Raw genomic sequence first — 25,730 nt, forward strand, 5'->3', positions numbered from 1 at the left:
CGTGGAAGAAATGGAAGCGATCCATCGCCAGCTCCAACTCAACTTAAACAGGGCTAAGGAGGAATATAAGAGGCAAGCAGACAAAAACAGAAGGGAAGGTGAAAGCATCAGGGTGGGGGACCAGGTGTGGCTGTCAACCCAAGGGTTGCCATTCAAAGGAGGTTGTAAGAAATTAAGACCCAAAAGGCTGGGTCCGTTTGAAGTCATACAGCAGGTCAATCCAGTGGCTTTCAGGCTCCGGTTACCGAACCACATGAAGCTGCACCCAGTTTTTCACAGGTCGTTGCTGTCACCGTATAGAGGAGACAGTGAGGGGAGGGTCACTAGGGGACCAGCAATGGAGGAGAAGGAACACAGCTACCATGTAGCGGAGATCCTCGATTCCAGGTGGAAGGGAGATCAAGTAGAGTATTTGGTAATGTGGGAAGGGGAACCGGAGTCGGAAAACACCTGGGTTAGGGCAGAGGATGTCAATGACGAGGTTTTAATAGAGACTTTTCATCAGAGGTTCCCACGTAAACCTCAGCCTGTAGCGAGGTTCCGAAGGGAATACTTTGCCACAACCGACGAGGAAGAGGAGTTGGAGGGGTTCCCAGATTCTGAAGAGGAGGAGGATTCAGCTGGCCAGGACGACGATCGATGGAGAGAATTGTTCGAGACGTCAGAAGATGAGGAAGATTCGTTTCGGGGTTTTAGCCCTTCACCTCCCAGGGGGGAGGAATTGGGAGGGGGTGAGGGGGGCCCTGGAGGGGAGGTGGATGTCAGGGAACTGCCATCAGAGCATCAGGTGGTGGAGGGACTCAGGCAGGATGAAAGAGACTCAACTGCTGAAGCAGGGACCAGCAGGGGGAGGAGTGGGTCTCTGAGGGAATGCGAGCAGGAGGGAGGGCTCAGGGAGGCTTCCAGCGAGAACAGTGGGGAGGTATCGGAGTCTCCCATAGGGAGACCCATACCTCGCAGGAAACTGTCACGCCGTGAGTCCAGGAGACGCGTTTCCGTTAAGGAACTTCTTTGCTGGAAACGCTTCCGCAGACAGCCACTGTCGGACTCTACTAGTGACTAGAGCAGACATGTCTGAGGAGCTCCGTCACACACGGAGGTTTGTGGGGGCGCACAAACTCTGAGGGAGCACGTTTTCACGCACAAGCAGCTAATCAAACCCTCACAAAAATCAATAAAACCAAAAGAAAAAAAGAAAAAAAAGAATAGAACAAATATAACAAATGATAACCAAAAATACAACCTCAAACATATAAGCAATAAAAGTTGATTAATTAATTAAATTTCCAACTTCTTAAACGTATTACTTGACTTCCTCTAATCTCTTCCATCTGAATTTCCTTGTAACTGAATGTAGCAGTTTTCCTATATCATTATTCAAAAGCACAATATTCAATTTATAATCAGATTTCTTAACTTTTCTTAACATTCTATGTCTTATTTATTTATTTAGTCCTAGGCCTGTTTAGTACCTTCAAGTAACTACTAATCTTTAATATTACAATATTTGCTCAAATAGTCTTTAAATTTCTTCCAGTCTTCTTGATTTTCCTCTTCTTTCTGGTCGCGGATTCTCCCAGTGAGATCAGCCAGCTCCATAACGTCCATCATCTTGAACTGCCATTCTTCCACAGTTGGTAGTTCTTGTGTTTTTCACTTTTTGGCTATTAAAATTCGTGCAGCAGTTGTGGCGTACAAAAATACCTTTACATCTTTCTTGGGCAATTCAGAACCTAATATTCCAAGGAGAAAGGCTTCTGGATTCTTTATAAATGTATATTTCATCATTTTTTAAAATTCATTATAAATCTTTTCCCAGAAAGACTCTCCTCCTGAAGAGAGGGGAGTGGTTGTGGGCGGGAGCCCAAGCCCCGCCTCTAGCAGGGGGCATTAGCCCCCTGCCTCCCACTCACCTGGCTGGCGCCCACACCCATCGGCAGGCACCCAACCAGGTGCCTCCAAGGGGCATGTACAGCAGCCTTAATACTGTGGCGCCAGCCCCTCCTCAGCCTCACTCTTCGTCGACCCGTCGTGATTCACCCACCCTCCACTCCCTTTGAGCTCAGGGTCTTAGGTTTTCCTTGGTCTTGCTATGGATCTTAGGTTGGTCGCCCTGGTTGTCCGGGGGGCCTGGTAGGAATTTTTCCATTTGGCATTAGGCTTTTTGGTTTTTTCGCCTACCTTGTAGCAATCGTCACAACTTTCGTGGTATTGGTGGGTAGGTTAGGCATTGGAATAATGTGTCGTGGTGTCGAAGGGCTAGGTGTGGCCATCGCCTATGCCTTCAATTTTTGGGTATTCCGTTAAAGGAATCTGGCGGTCGTGTATTCTGTCTGACGCCTGCTTGGCGGGAGGCCATGGCATGACCCTCGGTGACATCAGGGGAGAGCCTATAGTTGCATTAGCATCAACAGGCTCCACCTACTGGTGAATAAACCCCCCTTGTTTCAGACTCACCCCTCTCTGAGGGGGTGGAGTCAGCTGACGTAATCCAATGCCTAAGCCAATACCTTTTCACTTGCTGCAATCAATAAAGTTGTGGCCTTTTCTTGCCCATTAACCTTATATCACGTGTCCTTGTGTATTCATTCCACTTTGGGGGGGGGATCGGGTCCTCGAACCACAAGTCTTTTACCTTGGGACAGGTCCACCACATGTGATAAAAAGTACCTGCTAATTATTATTTTAAGCATGAATATAAAAAGTAAAATATATACCTGACAAGCAGATCTCAGAAAACTTGCCAATCTCTGGGAATCAATCTTTGGGGTAAGGGAAGATACATCACTGCTGCTTTTTGGACCTGAAATGAGACCCAAGGAAAGACGATAGTACATTACCCAGAAAGTTCCAAACTGCTTTCACATTTTGTGTTGCTAAAGCCAATAGGAAATGACCACTTGATAATAAGAGATACATAGTGAGGTTTCTCTTAGCGTGTTCTTGAATTATATTACATTTTAACACCTCTACATATCTAAATAATAATCACCTCCAGACACAACAGCAGTTTCTCCAGGATGTTGGGTCCATTTTTCTTGAGTCTCTATTTCGTCAGTCTGAACATCCCTGTCCAGGTTATCTTCATTCCACTGTACATAGGCCTAAAGAAGAAATATGAAAATATCCCATTCACTCTGAGCACCTGATTTCATCTGGATGAGACCTACTAAGTATCTAACTTTTTTTCTAGTTTGCCCTAGTGTGAAAATTCTTATGGCTGTAACTCTTGGCTTTAAAAGTACTAGCAATGGCAAACGCAATTTCTCTTGCATTAGAAACATATACCCCATTGCCAACTTCATTATCAGAAATTAATGAATGTTTTGGGGTACTGTCAGTACTGAAAATGTTGTATTTATTTAATCAAAACATTTATACCCACCCTTTAGCCAGGAAAGCTCCCAGAATGGCTTACAAATAAATAAAAATAGCATACTTCCTGTCTGTAGGCTAAAAACACACCAGAAAAGGAAGAAGGGATGAGAGGGAACAGGAAATCAAGTGAACAAGAAATGAGAGCAGTCAGAATGAATATGCTGTACGGTGTACCTGCTTGGTATTTATTTTCCCAAAGTTCCGGATATACATGTCATATTCATTCACTGGAGGCAAATCCAGCAAACAGAAGGTGACTGAAAAGTCCAGATCAATAAGTCGGAGCAGTTCAATGCTACGTTTCCTTGAAAACACGTCACAAGAAAGCAAAATGGCTAGTAAGAACTAAATATAGTGACATGTACTATAAGGTCTAGAAATAGTCTCACTCCTAAAGGGAAGAGCAAAGAGTTCAAAATCAAGGCACATAATCTGAAGGAATGGTTTTATGTCTGCAGTTCCAATGCACTTTGAGGAGAATGAGATTAACGCAATTGAATGCCTCCTGGGTAGGAGCCGTTTCATTTCTGTATACTTTACTGCACATAGCATGCTGTCGACACTAAGGGCTCTTTCAGACATTACACAGGGAGCAACACAGGTTTGTCACCAAATGTAAGATCAACAGGGACCTGCAGCAAATCACAGCTGCCTGACATGTATCTGCACAATACATGTTTTTGCAAGCACATATTTATAGCATTCATATTCTATGCTTTTAGGTTTACACTTAAAATACCTTAGGTTTTAAATGTAACATATACGTTGACTCTAAGTATATGTTAAACAGTAATATTAGGTGACAGAGAATACTCCTGGTTTAGGTTTATTAAATTTATATCTCTTCCCACCAAAAAGGTCTCAAAACGATTTACAACCAAGATAAACAAAACAAATTAAAAACCGATTTAACAATCTGATTTTCCTGAATAAAAACTAAGATGAAACTAGTTATCTATACATTTTTCCCCAGGAAGGAAACTCTGAGCAGACTATTTTGGAATGTGATCACCACACTGCTAAACTAGAAAACTAATAAGGACACAATTCCCCCCTCATTTTCCTGCACTAGCCCAACTTTGAAGCAGAACTTGCCTTAAGTCAAGAGTGGAAATCATCAAGCTCCTTTAACTAAGGGAAACATAGCTTTGTTGCTTACTGGGAGCAGATTAGGGACAAAATAGTTTTCTGCCCGATATAAATGGGCATTGGCTAAGATTACTACATCACAGCGTCTGAGCCGAGTCAAGAGAGACAGCAGGAAAGGCCAGAAAGACTTTTCTGTCTTCTCTGGCACATCCACAGATAAGCTGCTGTTCTAGAATCATGCAAATATGAACCAATTTCTATCCCTATAGGATTGTGACACATGCAAACAATTTAGACCTAGTACACATGAATTGCTCACAAAAATACTCTTATTGCACTTTGTTAGGCGTACAACACTTGTAACATTAAAAAACAACTACTGGAAGTTTACATGCAAGCCATCTTGCAAAAGTTACATGCAGTGATATATTTTAATACTACCTACTTCTGCTCACTGGCAATCTTTCTGATACTTTGCCGCTGTTTGGCAGTTTGGAAATCAATGAACTTTCCAGAAACAGGACTTCGAGCGGGTGACTCTTGCCTATCTGCAAGATAGTAAGTATATTCATGAAATCTTTAAAATGCAAGCGGATACTCCAATATACATGGATGAAGCCTGCAATGGTCAAAAAGAACAACAAGCTTGCCTACTTCACCTTTAGTTGCAATTAAAACCACAGGAAATAACCTTACACTCTACAATGAGTGCAAAAAAAATTGTGTACATCCACAATGGGTCACTCTTATGACTGCTAACCAAAAGTAAGTACCTAGTCACATACCTATTTTCAGTTCCTTTTCCCTTCCTTTTGGATTCTCTCTTTGTTTTGGGAGGAAGGTCTCAATCTTTTCATTTTCAGCATTAATAGCTTTTTGAATTGCTTCTACTTCTGCGCTCTTGGCTACTGGAATTTTTCTTACTTTTTCTTGTGTTTCTCTTTCTTCCTTTTCTTGCTCTTGGCCATCTCCACCTTCATCCTCATCCTCATCATCTATGTCGTCAAAATCATCTTCATAATCCTTCAATAAGAACAGTAGCAATTACTTTTCTTAAAGCACAAATGAAAAGCCCATACCAATGGCATTGCTCAGCAAGCTCCACTGCCAATTCTGCAACCCTAAAAGCTTTCAAGCTTCCTCTTGCCATTGCAGATTTTCTTTTAAAATGGTAATGGTTTAATATCCATTACTAAGAACAACATTTAACAAACAGTGTAAGCGGAAGTAACTGTGCAATTTGTTTTAAAGAAACAAGCTCTCTTGGGTGGAGTTCTGTACAAAAAACATGCAGCCCTCCTTGAGACATGAAGGAAAGGAGCCTCGGGGTGTGGGTCATAGCTCAGTAGCAGAGAAAGTCCCAGTTTCTTTACTACTGTGATTGTAAGTTGTTTAAACTATTTTTTATATTATGTTTTAATAATTGTAGCCCACCCTGGAACATTAGTATGATAGACAGGTGATAAATAACAATAACACTAGTGGTCTGCTGACTCAGTAAAAGGCAACTTCCTTCCTTTCTATTTTTCTATGGCAGTAGCTGACAGTACAGTCGTACCTTGGAAGTCGAATGGAATCCGTTCCTGAAGTCTATTCGACTTCCAAAACGTTTGGAAACCAAAGCACGGTTTCTGAATGGCTGCAGGAAGTTCCTGGAGCCAATTGGAAGCCGCAGAAGCTCCGTTGGACATTCGGCTTCCAAAAATAGTTTCCAAACCGGAACAGTCATTTCTGGGTTTGTGGAATTCAGGAGCCAAAACGTTCAAAAACTAAGCTGTTCGAAAACCAAAGTAGGACTGTATTCCCCCCCCCTCCCCAAAGCATCTCCCCATGATATATTTAAAGAATTAAGTCGCTGTGAAGTCATTGCAATTAGATTTCTATATTCCTACTGCTTGTGGATCAGCTATATTTATTTGATACCGCTACCTTCTTCAAAAAATACTCCTTTGCACTCACTTCAAAATCATCTTCATAGTTCACAGAATCATTATCATAATCTGCATCTGGATAAGGTGTGTCCTTATTTGGTTTCTAGCAAGAAAATGCAAACAACTGAATTAAATCACAATATAACTGTACAAATGAAAACATTAATGGAATTTATTTCACCAGTGAGATTTAACTGGCACTGCTGTGCTCCTTAAAAAATGAACGTAATAATATGCAGCTCTTACATTGCCACTTTCTTCATTTGATAGCCTTTGCCGATGGGATCCCACAGCTGACAGGTTGTCACTTTTGTGGCGCTAACATATCAATAGATAAAACAACTCATAAGAGAAAAGCACTGAAATGTGGCAGGGAGTTCTAATAATACAACTTAGTTCTTATATTATGCTTTCAACTTCCAAGGCTGCCCTTCCTCACATGTTAATATCTCAGTCTTAGAAAAGTCTCACTGTATTTTATATGTATTTTATCTGTAGAACAACTCCCACCCCAAATCCTGACTATATCAGACACTAGGAACAGGCATGCTAAATATATTCCTTGATTATATTTATTTAGGACTTTGTTTTCTCGCCATGTCCAATGTCAACAACATCAGACAAAGTTGGCAAACCTATGCCACAATCAAACTTTCAAGATGCAACAAGACACACTTTTTTGTTGTATTTACGGTAACAAACATAAGACAACTATCCTTTTGGAAGTTGCTCTACCAATATGTCTCTCCCATGATGAGCCTCCTGCTCTCTAATATGCTGTGGCCTGTATAGTGCTGAGTAATCTATGAAATGTGTGAAAGGCTGTAGTATTTTTTTTCCTTTTAAACTTTATTTTATGTCTTCATTGGGTGTACACTCTGGAACACTCAGCCCCTGACTAAAAGACTAAAAAACTGCAGTCAGTCAGATACTACATCATTTTTAGATTTATTTATTTTTTGTCTACGTCCATAAATAATCGTGAGCATTTTAAAATTATCCAGGGAGAGAGACAGCATGAGAAGTTTCTGACGATACGTTTTGTGCATGATCCATGTAAATGTGTCTAAGGCTGCAATCCAATACATAGTTACTGTGGGAGTAAGTCCCACTGAACTTAATGTATCTTACTTCTGAGTTGACATGCATAGGATCAGGCCAAAAGGTTGCAATTTTATGCAAAAGCCCACTGAGCTCAGTAGAACTCACTTATATGTAAGCATGCAGAAGACCAAGCTTAGAACTGGGTGCAAACTTTCAACAACATAGAACAGAAGTTTAGTATAAGCACAATTCAAATAAAGATACAGTGGTGCCTCGCAAGACGAAATTAATTCGTTCTGCAAGTCTCTTCGTCTTGCGGGTTTTTCATCTTGCGATGCACGGTTTCCCATAGGAATGCATTGAAAATCAATTAATGCGTTCCTAGGGAAACCGCCTTCAGACCAGGTCCGGGGACAGTCTGTCCCCGGACCTCTACTGAAGGCTGGGGGGGGGGGGGGACAAGGGCTTTTCTTCCCACCCCCAGCATTTTAAAAAACCCCGGGACAGCGGAGGACTTCTCCACTGTCCAGGCGATCTTAAAATGCTGGCGGGCGGCATTTTAAAATCGCCCCGGGACAGCGGAGGACTTCTCCGCTGTCCAGGGCGATGTAAAAGCCCCTGGGAAGGCAGGCAGGGGGGACAAAGACTTTCGCCCCCGCCCGCCTTCAGAAGGCGTTCCCGCCCCCCCGCCCCGCTTCGGAGCAGCGTTCCGAAGCGGGGCGGCGGGGGCAGGCATTCCCGGCCCCCCCCCCGCCCCGCTTCGGAGCAGCGTTCCGAAGCGGGGCGGCGGGGGCAGGTGTTCCCGCCCCACCGCCCGGCTTCGGAGCATCGTTCCAAAGCGGGGCGGCGGGGGCAGGTGTTCCCGCCCCACCGCCCCGCTTGCGAAGCAAGCCCATAGGGAAATTCGTCTTGCGAAGCGCCTCCAAAACGGAAAACCCTTTCGTCTAGCGGGTTTTCCGTCTTGCGAGGCGTTCGTCTTGCGAGGTACCACTGTAAACACCTTCCAATCCCATTAGTTGAAAGTGAAGAAAAACAAGTATATACTTAATTCTCCTATTCAGATTGACATGATTTAAAAGGCTGTGGCTGTGCCTTATATTAGGAGTCCCCCTTTGTAACTCTTCACTAAATTTTAGGTTCTTGTTCCTTTGGTTTATTACTAATTCCTACAATATTCTTGCATTAGAACACTCCAAATAAAACCATACTTCTCGTTTTGTAGCGTCTTTTTCACTCTTGACATGGCTCTTTACTTTTTCTTTTGTACCACTATAATGAGAAAAAAACACCAAACACAGAATTAAAAGGAGTGCCTACCAAGCAAAGACTATTTCTGTGGAAAACAAGGTCTCAGAACTGCTTTACACCTGTACAAATAAGCTATGCGGGGGGGGGGGGTAATGATAAGTGATTTATGTTGAATCTTTCCCCACTTACACTGTAACATGTGACTTTCTCACATAGTGAGATCTGCGAACCTCTATAAGAATAGCACTGAACTACTTTTCATAACAATGCCTTGTCCCTTTGTAATGTCTCTCCAACACAGAAATTATTTACTTTTGATGGGAGAATATATTGAGGAACAATAGATGTACTGTGGAGTTCACCCTGTCCTTTCCAAAGTATCCATATATTTATGATGGCAGAAAATCAAACAAGATCCTTGCTTACAGCAGTTTGGCAGCGTTCTAATTTTGGATCAGCTCTCACTTACAGTAAGCAGAAAATGTGAATGGCATTTCATCAAGTCTTAAAGAATGGATTTCTAAAACAATCCTACAACTCATGAAATAAAACTTAAATCTTCCCCACTCCAAATAACTAAAAGATATCTCCCAATGCTCATGGCCAAGACCATCATTTCATTGCAGAATTCGCATAAAGCAGTTTCTCACTATGTTAAATATAAAGACCTATCCAAGCTTAACAAAGAGATGCCAGCAGCACTTGCTCTTATCCCAAGAATAGAGCTAAGCAGTTCAAAAGAAAAGGAGAAGAAGCAGCAGCATGCAACCCCGTGGCGGGCTTTAATTTGTTTGAAACAGGGACCCTAGGGAATCAAAAAGATATCAAAAAGAAGTCAGATAGCTTTTTGTCAGGCTGGAAAACATATCCAACACAATCACAAAATGTCTAAGAAAATAAATAAATTACCAAGAAGCTGGTGCCTAGGAACTGAAAATATTTCCCTCAAATCTATAAAGCACCATCTAAAAAAAAATACGATGATGCTTCCAAAATATGTATGTTGGCTATTTTAGGAGTTTTACAGTGCAATCCTATATATGCCTACTTCAAAGTAAGTGTGACTGAATTCACGGAGGCTTACTCCCAGAAAAATGCATACAGGATTACTGCCTTAAATATATTTTTCAGGCCCCTCTTCCCCTGGAAAATTAATCAAAAGGAGGAAGGCAGGACACAAGTGACCAAAACACCCATGTTGCACTAACCTGTGGGAAGATATGGGTAAGCAGTCTGCAAAGCAGGAAACCTATACATACAGTGGACCCTTGGGTCACATTACCTTCGGGTAACGTAACTTTCAGGTTGCGACCATGGCAAACCCGGAAGTGTATACTTCCGGGTTTCGCCACGCGCGCATGTGCAGAAGCGCTCTATCACGCCGCATGCATGCGCAGAAGCAGCACCTCATGTTGTGGATTTTTTGGGGTACGTACGGACCCCCGGAATGAATTAAGTTCGTATCCGGAGGGTCCACTGTATTTATTCAGAAGTAAGCTCCACTGTGGGATGCGGGCAGTGGCGTAGCGTGGGGGGTGCAGGGGGGGCCCAGCCGCACCGGGCGCAACATCTGGGGGTTAGGGTTAGGGGGCGCAAATCCACGGGTTAGGGGGCGGAAATTACTTGCCTTGCCCCGGGTGCTGACAACCCATGCTACGCCACTGGATGCGGGTGGCGCTGTAGGTTAAACCACAGAGCCTAGGACTTGCCGATCAGGTAAGCGGTTTGAATTCCCGCGATGGGGTGAGCTCCCGTTGCTCAGTCCCTGCTCCTGGCAACCTAGCAGTTCGAAAGCACGTCAAAGTGCAAGTAGGTAAATAGGTACCGCTCCGGTGGGAAGGTAAACGGCATTTCCGTGCGCTGCTCTGGTTCGCCAGAAGCGGCTTAGTCATGCTGGCCACATGTACGCCGGCTCATTCGGCCAATAAAACGAGATGAGCGCTGCAACCCCAGAGTCGGTCATGACTGGACCTAATGGTCGGGGTCCCTTTACTTTTTAAGCTCCACTGTGCCCAATGGGGATTACTCTTACGTATTTAAACAGAGCACACCTTTCACGTGGATGGCTTGCTTCAGCTTCATGCCTTGAGCTCTTGCCTTGGCTTTTATGTTCACGGTGCTGAAAAATATATTGTTTGAAATACAACGATTCGCAGCATTCCACACGACCAAGTATCTCCTTATATGGATTAACAGGTGCATGTACTCTTGTATCAATGACTCTTAGTATATACAGCTTCGTTTTTAAAGAAGACAAAACTAGCAATGATTAAGGCTATTGCTAGCGTTCACCAGATACGCATCATATATTATGCAAACAATGCCTGTATTAGGGCTGTATTCACAGCACACCTTAAAAAAGAATTAAAGCATGCCATAAAATAACATGCCATGGAGGTCTATCACTGACCTGGGTCCCTAAGGCATGGACTCAAGATCAAAAACGGATTGGTATGGCTGTCATATCTTTGGAAAACATGGTCAGCAAACACAGTATACAATGTGCCCATTATAATGTGATGAGCAACTGTTAGTCTACAAGGCTATGCACAATACCCTTACTTAGTGAGAATTACTTTCAAGTAAACATGGGAGGACTAGGCTGTAACTTAGTTTAGCTGCTGCATTCTCTTGTGGGAAAGTGTACCTCAGATGTACAGAACTAGCTAAATTTGAGAAATTCCTGAAAAGTTTATCTATCCTCTATATTGCAAATAAAGCTTACGTGTACCACGAAAGAGGAGCACATAACATTTTGTGCAATGCACTACTTTGTGCAATGAAATGTAGATTACTTCAAAAACTAGACCCTCACATCAAATTTATCTCATGTTTTGCAAGCAGCAAACTTCACACTTTTTCAGCATAAAATAGAATAATCCAATGTATGCTGCCACCCTAAACTCTTTGAGAGAAGGATGGTATACAAAAACAGTGAAAGCGTAACTAATGCTTCTAATGAATAATTTTCCATTGCGGAAAAGCATAATATAGTATTTTTGTTTCAAGCCACAGTATTTCTTGATATTTTCTCAGCATATCTTGTTCGTTTCTGACACAAATTCAATTTCCAAGGCAAATCTGACAATTTCTGAATTTTATATTAGCCAACACTGCTAGGAAGCTAAAGCCAATGTAAAGCAAACCTTCTGGTCCTTCTTCTTCTTCTCGTTTTCTTCTCTGTGTTGTCTTTCACTGTTCTCCCTATGGTGTCTGTCTTCATAGTGAGACTGCTCCTTATGTTTCCTGGAGGTGTGCCCTTCCACCCCATCCCTGACAGATGTGAAACTTCTTAATTTCAAAAACTTCTCTTTTCCTTCTACAGCTAAGAGCGCATGCTCTTTCTTCTCTCGGTGCCTTCTTCTTTCCTTATCTGGGTCCCGTTCCTTCTGTGACTTGTGCCTGTGTTCACGTTCTTCATCTTTGTGTGTTGAAACCTCACCCAAAGTATCCCTGCTCTCTTCATTCTGAAGAGAAATAATTTTAAAATTTATTTTAAAGAACCAAAATTGAAATTTAACAATTTTGTAGCTCAGAAATATACCACTACTACTAACAACAACAACAACAACAGCAACAAGCTTGTACTGAGCATTCTTTTGAGAATATTTCTGGCACATTGCTGGAGAAGCGGGAAGAGCAAAAAGGGGGGGTGAAAAACTCAAGGAGGTGAAGAAATTATCAATCTGTTAAGGCATTTTTGAGGGGGGAGCATATCATGTTGGCAGTTTGTGAGTTGCTGACTTTTCTTCCTTTTTCTTTACACTTTTTCTTTTTAAGAACAAGCCTTCTTTTTTACCTTCTCTTACCTTTCTCTCTGTGTGTTTTCTTTCTCTTTCTTCATCTTTTACTTTTGGGTGATCTAAAACATAATCACATCTATAAAATTAAGAAGTTTTATCTTCAGTACATTTCAGTATCTTACTACGCTACGTACAACACAAATACAATATGTGCTACATCTCTGCAAAAAGCATTTCAGAGCTGTTACTTCAATTCCAAGCCTGTTTCAAGTAATGTGCGTAGTCTATAACCAATAGCAAACTAGGGGAATTACTGGAATGGTTAAAACACACACACAAGTATCATTTAACTTTTCCTAACAGACTAGCTCTTTTTCAAGGTTTCTCAATCTATCTTCAAGATACACTGACAATAAAGGTATTATTATTATTATTATTCCAATCTCTTTGTGCTAGGACACCCATCATGTGAGGCATTGGAAGAAAATACCCTCCTTCCTATGAAGCAAAAGACAAGCAATGTCTAGAGAAGGGTGTGTGTGTGTGGAATGGAGGATCCTGCAGCCTCACTATATGGGTTTATAAGCACCACAAGCCTCACTATATGGGTTTATAAGCACAGGAGGGAGCAAAGAAATGTCCTTCACCTCCAAGAGGAATAGACAGAGTGATTCATAGGTGTACTGATGGATTCCACCCAACTGAATTGAAAGGAAGACCATGGGAGCAAGCATCTCTGCAAAAGAAACTGAGCTTAAAAGAAAAAAAACCCCAGATACTTATGTCTATTAGGTCTGCCATCTTGTTATGACAAGATGTATCTTTGTATCTTTACAAAGTAGGAGATGAAAAGAAAAAGACATTGTGTAGAACTGCTTGCAACCCATGTTACTGCCATACCTCCTGTGTAAGAGTTTTGAGGCCCATTTTCACCTTCCTCTAAAGCATTATTTAAAAATAAATACAGTGAACAAACTATCCCACCTGCATGATCCTTGCTGTCTCTTCTTCTATAATGGTCTTTATCTCTTTCCCCAAAAGCCTCCATAGCATTTTCCACCAGTGTTTGATTGGGGTCATCTTTCTTATGCTTCCTCTCTCTCTCTTTGCCGCTGTGTCTCTCACCACTTTTCCCAGTGTTATGTTTTTCTTCTTGGACATGTTTTAGCTTAACTTTCTCTCTCTCATGTTCTCTGGGATGATCTTTTTCTCTTCCTTTCTCTTTCCTTTCATTCTTATGTCTTACGTCACTCGATTTAATAAGTCTCACTTTTTCTCCTGCTTTATCTTTTGATTTCACTCTGACCTTCTCTTGATCCTTTGGCAAGTCATCAGCATCATTGCTGTCACCCTCTCGTGATTTCCTCTGCCGATGTCTCCCGTCTTCAGACTGACTATCTGATCGAGACACCTCAAGAAGGAAACAAGAAACGCAATAGTAACATTTTTTATACACACACACACACACACACACATACATATGTGTGTATACCAATATATGTGTGTGTGTATACCAATTTTTTGTCTTTGAAGACCCACCTTTTCAGGGGCAGCCTGTTCCATTTTGTCAGCCTTCTGATGCCAACCCCACAGTCATGGCCTCCCCATTCCACTTCCACCACAACCAGAATGCTCCCTCGCTCGCCAAAACTCAGTGAGAGAAGGGCACTCCTCAAAGTCTTGGCCACCCCAGAGTCAGGGAAGACAAGCTGCAACACTGTGCGCTGGAACATACTCCCTTCTCACCCAACTCAGCAGGGGGGGGGGGTGTTCCTCAAAGCCTTGGTGCTCATCTTCTTCATCCTAGGTGCAACACAGCACACATCCCTCTCACCAAAACTCAGGGGTGTCCTACTGGCAGCACAAGCAGAGAGGCGGGCCTCTTGAGCTTCCACCACTTACTTCCCCTCAACTCTTCTGGCCGCCACCTCTGCTATTGCCATCAGGTACAAATAAATCTTACCTTAAGATGCTTCTTTAGTTCATCTGATTTCCAAGTGTCATCTTTGGTTCTTCTCTAGACCAAAAAGAATGGTGGGGAGAGGTATCTTAAACTGAGAGCTGTATTGAGAGCATAGGGCAGTATACAAATCTAATAAATAAATAAAATAAATAAATAAAACTACGATCTGGTCAACGTTTTTGAACAAGCACTCAAACTACAATGCTATCAGTTGGAAATGATGGGAGATTATAGAGGGAGTTTGCTTGGACTGCAGAGACCAATAGTGAAATCTTCAGAGTCATTTAAACCTATTAAACTAGATAATTTTCAATGAGATAGTAGCAGCTGGTGTGGTAGGGCAGTTGCGGAGCCTCCCTTCCAACACCAGTGTTGTTACAGTTTACCTGGATGGGGCAGCAGCAAAATCAAGGTTGCATGGACACAGTGCCAGGAGTACTGGGCCAACTCTGCTGGTGCGTCTATGGAGTTCCAACATCATCACCTGCTCTGCCCCTCTGCAGCCCCATCCAGGTAAGCTGTGGCTGTGCCATTATTGGGAGGATGGCACCATCGCACCACACTGGCTGCTAGTGCAGAAACTAAGCTCTTCTCCCCCTTCCTCACATTCTAGGAGCTCACCTTTTCACCCTCAATAGCAGATTCAGTGGGGGTAGGGCCCTGTTCCAGCACAAGTCCAGGTTTAAGGGAAGACAAGAGGTTCAGAAGGCTAGAAAACCAGCCGCAGCAGCCAAAGTGTTTTGGGAGCCTGGTGGCTGCAGAACTACAGTCAAGGCAGGACAGTTACCCAACACTGTTTAACCACCTTGCCGTGCTCAAATTCAGCAGTGTGCAGCTCATCACCTTCCGACTTCCCGTTTGAAATGGCAATGACCAGGACAGTATCCTTCAACCACCTATTAGAAGTCGAGTCCCACTGAGCACAGCAAGGCTTTCTTTCCAGCAAACACCTGTTTAGGGTGCACCCAAGTTCAAGCAAAGGAAAGTCCAATGCTGTAAAGAAAAATATTGCGTAGGAACCTGGAATGTAAGGACCATGAACCTTGGTAAGTTGGATGTGGTCAAAAATGAGATGGCAAGAATAAATATTGACATCCTGAGCATCAGTGAACTATGGTGCTGGAGGAGACTCTTGAGAGTCCCATGGACTGCAAGAGCAAATCTATCCATTCTTAAGGAAATCAGCCCTGAGTGCTCACTGGAAGGACAGATCCTGAAACTGAGGCTCCAATACTTTGGCCACCTCATGAGAAGAGAAGACTCCCTGGAAAAGACCCTGATGTTGGGAAAGATGGAGGGCACAAGGAGAAGGGGACAGAGGACGAGATGGCTGGACAGTGTTCTCGAAGCTACAAACATGAGTTTGACTAAACTGTGGGAGGCAGTGGAAGACAGGAGTGCCTGGTGTGCTCTGGTCCATGGGGTCACGAAGAGTTGGACACGACTAAACAACAAAGTTCAAGCAGCGCTCACTCCCAGGGAAGTATGAAGAAATCAGCTTCAAAGGCCATTTGGTCCAAGCTCACTGCTTTAACCCACTGCTTCAAACCTTCTCCCTGTGGAGGATCCCCATCATCTCTGTGACAAGCTATCCAAATACAGTACAGTGGTACCTCAGGTTACATACGCTTCAGGTTACAGACATAGTAACTCAGAAATAGTGCTTCAGGTTAAGAACTTTGCTTCAGGATGAGAACAGTTTCAGGTTAAGTACGGACCTCCGGAACGAATTAAGTACTTAACCCGAGGTACCACTGTATTTGAAACCCCATTCTGTGCGTGCCTAACTAAGCAGCAAGCCCAGCTGAAGTTCTCCAACGAGACTTGCAGCCCATTCCTAGGCGTGTTTGCACTGAATTAACTGCTGCTATGTTGCTCCCAGATATATTTGCAGCCTAAGAGTTTGATTTGCCCTTTTAAAGCTGCGCCCCCCGTTCCCACCTCCACCTCCAGCCTTTCTCCCGGCGAGATTTACGCTACACCACCGACCCTCTCCACCTCCTCCCCTCGTGCCCCCACACAGACGGGCAGCTCACCTTATCTCCCTCCATAACAGCACGCAACCGCCCCGAGATGCAGCATCCCCGACGGCGCCCGCAGCTTCCCCTCGGGCTCTGGAAAAACTTGCAGGCCGCAGCTTAGGTTAGGCTACCTAGGCAACTGCGTCCCAGTTCCGCCTAGCAACAGGGAGGTAGAGCAAGGTCACAGCCGATAGGTTAAAAGTCGACCTCGGTGGGCCAATCGAACGAAAGCTACCCGGGTTTAAAGGCGGGACGAAAGCGCACAGGGGGTTCTGGGAGTTGAAGTCAAAGCTCGCTTGCCCGCCCGCCCGCCTTTCCTTCTTGCGCGCACAGAGGAGGCGCTGATTGCAATTTCGGGTGGGAGGCGGTTAGGAGGTTAAAAGATAGCCGGAGCGACCTTTTCTTTTTCGGCAGCTATAGAAGCAGGGAAAAAACTCTTTGAAATGGCAAAATAAGGCTCTTCATCGTTTTAAAAGAAGAAGAAATAGATCTCTCCGGCTTTTTTTTTAACTTTTAAAAAAACTAATGTTCTACCATCTGCAAGGCGAATTATGTGTTTTCACGCTTGTGCATTAAAAAATACTAGCATAAAGGAAGAAGAAGAAGAAGAAGAAGAAGGCACAGCGCTGGGGTGGAGCCAGCACCCCGATACTGATGCAAATACAATTGCCGCCCCGGGCATCAGATCGATCATTTGTTGAGCCGAGAGGAGGATACAACCCGTGCTCCTCAGCTGATCTGAGATTTACATCCGCTTTGGGGTACCGCCCTTCACAACAAATGTGGCATGAACAGTTGAGGCGTAGGAAAGGGTCGTCTTGTGACACTTTAAAAGCCAAAAAGTATATTACTGCATAAACGTTCGCAGGCTATAGTCCAATTCATAAGAAACATTTTGTAGCGTGGGCTGCAGTCCACGTGTTGGTTAATATGTGATTTGTGAGTCCGGAAGTCAATTTAGGTAGGCCAGTTTTCTGTCAACCCCCCCCCCCCCCATGCCCCGTCTCTTTGGTTTATTTACATTTTTATAAACCACACTTTCATAAGAACTATAAAAACATTATACAATAATAATTACATGGGGTGGGATTCAGTAACATGCCGATAAACACCGTTGCTTAAAAAAACAACGAATCCCCAAGGCTTGTCTGAAACATGCAGTTTTTAAAAGACATCTACAAGCAGATATGACTCCTGCAGGACTCCTAGTGGCAATGAGTTTTACAGGTCAAGGCCTTCCACACTGAAGGCTCAGTCCCTGGTAAAAGTCAACTGAACATCAGGGGCACATGGGACCACAAGGAGTACCCCATAAGAAGATACCTGCAGATGATGTGCAGCATAACCAAACAGGTCTGCAAGGTACCTTAGGCGCAAGTTGTTTGGGGCTTTGTGAATTAACACAAAAAAACTTAAACCTGACCTAGTTGGCAATCGGCAATCAGTTCAGGTCCCTCAGCAAAAGAGTAATATGTTGCCAGTACTGTAACCCGCTCCTGTGAGTAGTCTGGCTACAGCTTTCTGTATTAGCTGCAGCTTCCAGACCAGGCATGGGGAGAATCTTACTGTCTGCTAGTTATAGGAATATTATTTATGTACTAATTTTAAATAATCCATAAAATAATCATAAAAATATAGCAAGGCAGAGTGCAACATAAAAGTATGAAATCAACAAAAGATCCATAAAAGCATTATTTTTATGGATGTATTTTATAGATTTATCAATTATGTATTTTTAGCTCTGGGAAAATGTGCTATATAAATGCTGAGTTCTGTTGCCTGATCTGGAAAATGCTTGATTTAGTCTCATAGCACATTTTACATAAATAAATGAATGTTAAAACACAGCAGAACATGAGGTTCACTTGTGGTGAGTTTTGGAGGTCACCCCTCTGAGACCAATATCCATGTTGAGCATGTGTTTTTTTTACAGTTCCACACAAAATGGCTTAGCTTGAGGTAGGTAGAAGATAGATCTGTCTCTGCAGTAGATCTCTGGGTGATTTCCAGTAAATCAGCAAAGGTTTGTTTGTTTGTTTTTACTTCCAGCTGTTTAGTAATGACAACAACAAGATGACTTCTGCCACACCTCTCTTAAATTATACTGCTGAAATTAAGAAAACTGTGAGGAGGATAATCAGGGGGCGATTTTTGTTTGTGTGTAGAAGACTGAGCTCAGTTCAGTTCTTGTACTATTAAACACATTTAATAGTAAAAAATTTTTGCCTGAGTTTTAGAAAACTCATAATAAAAGTAGAATATATACAAAGTTCATTAGAATAATGTCTACAACAGCATTATGTCTGAGGAAGTGTGCAGTGCGTTAGATTACAACAACAACAACAACAACAACAACAACAACAATTTATTATTTATACCCCGCCCATCTGGCTGGGCTTCCCCAGCCACTCTGGGCAGCTTCCAAGAAAATATTAAAATACCGTAATGCATCAAACATTAAAAGCTTCCCTAAACAGGGCTGCCTTCAGATGTCTTCTAAAAGTCTGGTAGTTGTTGTTCTCTTTGACATCTCGTGGGAGGGCGTTCCACAGGGTGGGTGCCACTACCGAGAAGGCCCTCTGCCTGGTTCCCTGTAACTTGGCTTCTCGCAGTGAGGGAACCACCAGAAGGCCCTCGGTGCTGGACCTCAGTGTCCGAGTGGAATTTGGAATACAAATGTTCAATATAAGCAAAAGTTCCTAAGCAGAATTTAGGCTATTAAGGTATGTCCTCCACAATGGAACCTGACTCATTGGAGGTTGCAGTAAATGTCTACCCTGGCTCTGAATGCTTTAATTCTAAGTGTTTGTCTTCAAATGGACCTCAAATGGGTTCTTGTCTTCAAATGGCTCAAATGTGTAAACCACCTTGTATATAATAAAATAAAAAGGCAGTATACAAATTAAAAGTGAAATGAAAAAAATATGAAATGATGTATACCCACCCCATGCTTACATTCTACGTTGCTCCTCTACCATCTCAGTCTTAATACATCAATGATACTACAAGTCATGAAGGAAACAAGAATCTGGCTCTAGTCTTAAGGAGCAGTCCTTGACAGAATTCATAGGGCAGCTGGTAGTTTATTTCAATTAACTCATTTTTATTACTACTAAGGGCCATCCCAGAAGACTGAGGTTTTTTATCTAACATCCAAGAGAATCATACATAAATATAAAGGGAGATAAAAATAAACAGGCAGTATAATTGCAGACCTAGGAGAAAACAATTGTCATGGCAGAAGATGGACATCAGTTTTGATGGCAGTGGACTTATAATTGACATATTTAACAGTCAGACCAAAAAAAAGTCTGAGGGGAATTTGTATCCGAAGAGCAGCTGGACAACAATCCACTGGGGAAAATGCTCTCCTGGGATGATTTATTTCTAGCAGCTCTGACTAGTGCTTTTCACCTTACAGTATTTTGATTTACAGTATCCCAAGACCTGTCAATATATGGGGAGGGCTTGGAGCACATAAAAAGTTTGCAGAATTTGAGTCGAAGTCTACAGATAAACAGTAGCTTCCCTACAATACACTCAACTAATTTGTTTGACCTGGGTGTCTCAAAAAGGCCTGCAGCACAGCACTCTAGTGTGAATAAATCAGCCACTACTTTCCTACTCCTCTCAAATATCCCGAGGTCATAATATGTCCCTGTGTGACACCTGTGCAAATCTCTTAGACATGTTACACAAGTGAACTTCGCTGAAGTGACATCAACTATCCTCTTGCATAAAGAACTAATGGTCTGGTCCTATGCATGTTTAGAAAATCCTACACACAGAGTCCTCCTATACACAGAGGTGTATTTAGGACTTAAGGGTTGCCTCAATTCTTTAGGAACAGTGAGGAACCTACTAAGGACAAATTGGAGGAAAATATATATAGTTGTTTGAACTCACATTTGGTTGAATGTACATAAATAGACCATAGGAACGATCCACCAGTCAGAGCCAAGTGCAAAATAGTGGCTCAGTGGGACAAACTGAACATAAGGAACAGGCTGCTTCTGACAACACACTCAGCCCAGGAATTTGGTTAATGGCTGTGTACATGCCATATATTTAAATAACATTTAAAGCACATGACTTGCACAAAGAATCCAGGGAACTGTAGTTTACCTGTCACAAAGCTACAATTCCCAAGACCCTTAACAAACTACAATGCCCACGGTTATTTGGGGAAAATCTTTATGTGCTTTAAATGTATGTCTGTATTTAAATTTCTATACTGCTCTTCATCCGAGGAACACATGTATGGCATGTATGCAGCCTCAGAGTTTATAATTATTTTACACCCCCCTACCTGACTCCTGATTCCCCCTCCCCAAAAAGCGTTCCTAGCATAGGATCCAAACCTAGGGGCCAAGGTCCCTCTGCCCTCCCCCAATAAAATATTTGAGGGGCCCTCCCCCACAAAAAGTTAATGGGCATTGGGTATTGTGATTCATTAAGCAAGGTAGGGTTTACCTACCCCCCCCCCCAATATTTTATTGAAGTTGGCATCCCTGGTTCCTAGTTTCAGCAATATAATTAAGGGAGGAATATCTTTTAGCTGGTCTTAATGTCAGCCAGTTGGGAGGGAGTCAGAAACCCTTGCCAATTCATTCCAAATATCCCAGAGATGCACCAGGAGATCCCAATCGACTTTCTGTCCTCTGGGGAATAGTCAGTGTCAACACTAAGGTAGGAAAACCAAGCAGATCTTGGGTGTAAAGCGCCTCATGGGTTGGGGAAAAAACCCAAAACCCTAAGCCATGCATCTTTTGTTTCAAGTGTGGCTGTTTAGAGGGACATTTTCCAAAAATTTATGGGATTATCCCTGGATTGAGCAAACCTAATTTACTGGGAGGGAAATAGTGAGATAAGAGCGGGTTTTTTGGGGGGGAGCGCATGTGGGTGACGCTACTTAAAAGAGGATCTCAGACAGCTTCAAATGCACATTAAAGTCAGGTGTGGACAAGTCCGGAGTCTCCATATTCACATAGCTGTCAACTTTTCCCTTTTCTTGCGAGGAATCCTATTCGGAATAAGGGAATTTCCCTTTAAAAAAGGGAAACGTTGACAGCTATGCATATTCAGTGTGAAATAGTACAAATCCAGCCTGACCATCATCACCTCTGATAAATATTACAATCCCGGTCTCTAAAATGGTGTAACAATTTACACGAATACAAGGCCGCACACATAGCAATAGAATGTGTAAGATAAAAAGTCAGGCTCTACGTATGCTCTTTTGACGAACATTTCAAACGCTCAAATATAACGTGCATCTGGGTCCCGTCTCCTTTTATGGAATTGACGGCGGTTTTGATTTTTTGGGGCGCGCACGCCTGCGTGCTGCGCTGGCGGCTTCCCTGGATGCTGACCAGCAAGCGGGAGGTGTCATAGGGACACCACTTGCTGGAGAGTCCTCCGTAGGGAGGGCGCCGTGAGGGGTGTCTTCTCCTTGGGGTGAGGCTTTGCTCCGATTACGTGACGTGGGCCAATAGGGGGCAGAGAACCGAAGAGGCGGGGTAGACGGAGGAGGGGCCTCTCTCTTCAGAGCCCCGCCCCTCCTCCGTCAGGCAGCCGTTTCTTCTGCTCCTTCCCGTTCCCCTTCCGCTTATGGACTGTCCCACAAGTCTCCGAAGGACCGCCTCCATTCTTTCTCCCCCCCTCTCTTCCCGAGGGAATGGCTCGCTCCGGGCTAGGCGGGTCCCTCCTCCTGCTCCTCCCCCCGCCTCAGAAAACCCGGAAGCGGAGGGAGGTGGGGCGATTGTTGTTGTCACTCAGCAACTGTGAGGCGGGAGCGGCGGGGCTGAGCGCGCGCGCGCCTGAGAGAGAGAGATGCGAGGAGCCGCGGCGGCTGCTGCTGCTGCTGCTGGTGCCTCCCGCGCCCTGCCTCCTCTGCGCCCGCCCTCCGCCGCCGCCACCGCCCAGAGAGCATGAGCGGCGCAGGGGGCCAGCCGCCGCCGCCGAGCCCCTCGGGGCCCGGCGGGGATTCCCAGCCCTCGGACCCCGCGGAGCCTCCGGCTGCTGCTGCCGCCGCCGCCTCTCCTCCTGAGCCGCCGCCGATGCTGAGCGTCGACTTGCCCGCTCTGGTGTCGCAGTTCGCGCGGAGCTTCGCTCTCATCTTCCCCGTCTACGTGCTGGGCTACCTGGGGCTGAGCTTCAGCTGGGTGCTGGTGGCCCTGCTGTGCGTCTTCTGGGTGCGGAGGCACCGGAGCGGCAAGAGCTCCCGCCTGGGCCGGGCGCTCGCCTTCCTGCAGGACGAGGAGCGCGCCGTCAGGCTGACGGTCTCCACGGGAGACCTCCCCGCGTGGGTGAGTTGCGAGGGAGAAGAAGGGCGGCGGGCGGCAGCAGCAGCAGCCACACCTTCCTTATAGCCAGCCCCAGAGGGCGCCCCCTCCCGCCAGGCCACGGCAGCCGCCCCTGCAGGGTGACCCGGGGTGGGGAGACTCTTGGGCGCTTCCCTTCCCGCCTTCTGGGCCAGGTGCTGGGGCTCCGTCTCCTTCCCATGGCTGTTGCATCTGCACCCAGTTCCCACCTGGCAGGAGCAGCCCATAATCTTGTGGGCGTGTGTAGTGGTCTTCTTCAGGGCTGCCTTTGCAGGCTTTGGATAGTCTACCCCTCCTTCTGTGGGTTTAGCCCCCAGGTCCAGCTAACCCGCAGTCAGCCTGATGCCTCACGCTTGGCACTGGCGATCCTGCCACCACTACCAGCCCGCTTCTGTCCTGCCAAGGAAGGAAACTTGCTGGGACTGTGGTCCTAAACCATACTCCAGAAGTAAACCCAGTGGTTGTGCTTGGGCTGCTTCACACCTTGCATCAAAAAATGGACCTCTGTGTTTCCTAGTCTGGAATCTCTCTAAAACAGCATTCAGTTGTCTGGAAACATGCAACCAGCCTGGGAGCCTTGACCAGTAATCGTGGGTCTTAATCCAGGAATGTGTGTCTACTTGCTGCCCCGCCCCGCCCCCCGTTCCGTGTTTTTCTGGGAGGGTTGGTACCTTTCCTAACTCCCGGAGAAACAAATAACACAACTTGGCTTTTTTGAGAAAGTAGTGGAGGGTATTTCTCAGAGCCCCACAGTTAGCTTCATTGCAAATAAATAAGTATTCTTGCACTGACAGTCACACCCTAAGCAGCATTCCTGCTTGATCCACCTCCTCTCCCTGTGCTGCATAGGATCTGACATTTCCATCTGAATCCTCAAGGCTTGCATTTATGGACTTTGGCCTGTTATGTGCACACATACCTTACAGAGTACCTGTTTACCTGAAGGTTTGTAGAAAGAAGAGTAAGAAGCGTGTATTATTCAGTGCACCGCACATGTTGTTCTTTTTCAGCTGTTAACTTGCACGCTTTCAGGCTGATCACGTTCTTAAGAATTTAGACAAGTTTGCTTTCCTTAGTAATTGAAGATGGCAAAGAGCCTTGTGAGAACTTAATGACTAACATGTTTATTATGGCATAAACTTTCATGGGCTACAATCCACTTCATCAGATGTATAAAGTGAAATTCTGAGTTGCAGGAACATCTTTCCATAGTTGGAGTGGGGAATTGTAAACAGTGAGGTCACCCCAACCATGTACCTTGCAAAGCAGGTTAGCACTTTGTGCATCTGGGGAAGCAGACTGTAGTTCACAAAAGCTGATGCCATTAAAAGCTGATGCCATTAAAACTGACATCTATTAAGATACCACAAGGCTTTTTGTTGCTTTTGCCACTTGAGACTAACATGGCTATTCCCTCTGGAAATTTAATTAAATAGTTTCTTGTGTTCCTAAGGAGAGCCCTGCTTTTAAACGCTTCATCTCCGTTAGTATCTGCACGAATTATGGCACAGTAATTTGTGGGTGTGTCTTCCATATATTCACTAGGAACTGTGCAAGCCAGCCTTCAAGACTCTTCTACCATTTGATTAAAAAATAAAATAATCCCTATTTTTATAGATTGGGGTATGTATTACTAATACACTTTCAGTATGGCATGCACTTGTTTCTGCCCTAACTGCACAAGAAGCTTATACAGTGTGATTTATCAAGGTGAGCTGAGGAGTTGCCAATCTGAGGACTGGTTGGGAGAAATATTTCTGAGGGCAAAGTACAGGCCTCTGACAGCTGCTTTATATTGGGGGGGGGGGCTTCCTCACTTTGGTAAGGGATATGAGAACTTGGACTGAAAAACTTTGGTAAGCAGAAGGGGAATAGGATCTGCCTATGGTTTGGGGCAGGGCTCGTCCTACAATTAGGCTGAGTGAGGCAGCAAATGTTGGGGAGGCAGGGAGTGGTTGCAAGGTATTGGGAGAACAGTGCTTTGTGCACCATTCATAGCTTGCCCTGCACCCAGTAAGCTAATCTTTAGATGCGGTGAAAGATGCAGTTTTGTTGCTAGTGTTGAAGAAAAATTCAATTACCACCAGTCCATCTTGTCTTTTGCCTCAGGCATTCCCTTTTTCAGGGAGCATGTTCATGCTGTTACATGTTATATATATGTATATACATATACATACATACAATATTTACAAGGAGAATAGTATTTGTTAGTACAGATACTTGATTGGGATTTCTGGTGATTACAGTGGATCTCTGTGTTGAGAACTATTCTTGGGTAACTAGAAAATCCAGGCCAGGTAGTGTGTTCTGCAAGGGAGATTTATTTTCCAAGATGGCAGGGGTCCCAGATCTTGTCCTTAACAGTTGGGCATCTCTCTTCTCCCTCCTGTAAATCTTTTGTTTTCTTCAGCCATTCTCAGTGTTATTTGTAACTTCTAATAAAGCTTGATTTTGTAATACAAGTCGCGTTGCTAAGAACAACATTAACTGTCGGTATTGGACTGTCTGTTGCCATTCTGAAATTCTGCTCCATTATGAAAGTACGGTAAATCCTTAACTAGGAACTTGCAGATTCCCTAATCATTTTTATGGTTTATCTTTCTTCAAGGTGCTGAGGGGCTGTAAGTCTGTAGTCTGTAAGATTTCAGTGGTCTGTGAAGCAGGTGCAAAAAGAGATTCCCCGAATGCAATAACATAAATTGTATATAAAATATTGTGGGTATGTGTTTATATGCATTTTTCTGGGGAGAGAGTCCATCGTTTTTATCAGATTCTCAAAGAGGTCCATGACCCTCAAAAGGTTAAGAAGCACTGATGTAGAAACTTTTAAAAAACATTTAGCTCCAGATTGATGAAAGCTTCCCCCCCGTTAGGGTTCAGTCGTAACCCCAGTCATTGCCTGGCTGGGCTTAATGGAGCAGTCAGGCTACCTGCTATGCATGCCACCCTGGGTAGAAAGTGTGTGTAGTGGAGGCAGATTGTGGTACCAG

At 44.2% G+C, this 25,730-nt stretch overlaps 2 protein-coding genes across 5 annotated transcripts in view; one reads left to right on the top strand and one right to left on the bottom strand.

Annotated features, from left to right (window-relative positions):
- The window catches only part of DYNC2I1 (dynein 2 intermediate chain 1), a 33,482-nt gene extending 16,893 nt beyond the window's left edge, over window positions 1-16,589 (bottom strand). The window contains exons 1-14 of the mRNA XM_081163515.1: window positions 16,433-16,589; window positions 14,397-14,450; window positions 13,418-13,844; window positions 12,500-12,552; window positions 11,837-12,157; window positions 10,742-10,809; window positions 8,651-8,711; window positions 6,645-6,716; window positions 6,427-6,501; window positions 5,253-5,490; window positions 4,913-5,015; window positions 3,553-3,682; window positions 2,993-3,104; window positions 2,718-2,803 (exon numbers count right to left, since the gene is read on the bottom strand). Coding sequence (XP_081019641.1) covers window positions 2,718-2,803; window positions 2,993-3,104; window positions 3,553-3,682; window positions 4,913-5,015; window positions 5,253-5,490; window positions 6,427-6,501; window positions 6,645-6,716; window positions 8,651-8,711; window positions 10,742-10,809; window positions 11,837-12,157; window positions 12,500-12,552; window positions 13,418-13,844; window positions 14,397-14,450; window positions 16,433-16,447 — 1,815 coding nt within the window. The 5' untranslated portion in view covers window positions 16,448-16,589. The remainder of the gene's footprint in view (window positions 1-2,717; window positions 2,804-2,992; window positions 3,105-3,552; window positions 3,683-4,912; window positions 5,016-5,252; window positions 5,491-6,426; window positions 6,502-6,644; window positions 6,717-8,650; window positions 8,712-10,741; window positions 10,810-11,836; window positions 12,158-12,499; window positions 12,553-13,417; window positions 13,845-14,396; window positions 14,451-16,432) is intronic.
- A 5,633-nt stretch (window positions 16,590-22,222) lies between these two features.
- Window positions 22,223-25,730, top strand: part of ESYT2 (extended synaptotagmin 2) — a 71,694-nt gene continuing 68,186 nt past the window's right edge. Inside the window, exon 1 of one of the 4 annotated variants that reach the window (XM_081163545.1) lies at window positions 22,223-22,725. In XM_081163545.1, coding sequence (XP_081019671.1) covers window positions 22,348-22,725 — 378 coding nt within the window. In that variant the 5' untranslated portion in view covers window positions 22,223-22,347. The remainder of the gene's footprint in view (window positions 22,726-25,730) is intronic. The other 3 variants (XM_081163546.1, XM_081163548.1, XM_081163547.1) reach the window with 3 other exon arrangements.

Source organism: Podarcis bocagei (genome assembly GCF_964188305.1).
Source record: "Podarcis bocagei genome assembly, chromosome: 12".
Lineage (NCBI taxonomy): Eukaryota > Metazoa > Chordata > Lepidosauria > Squamata > Lacertidae > Podarcis > Podarcis bocagei.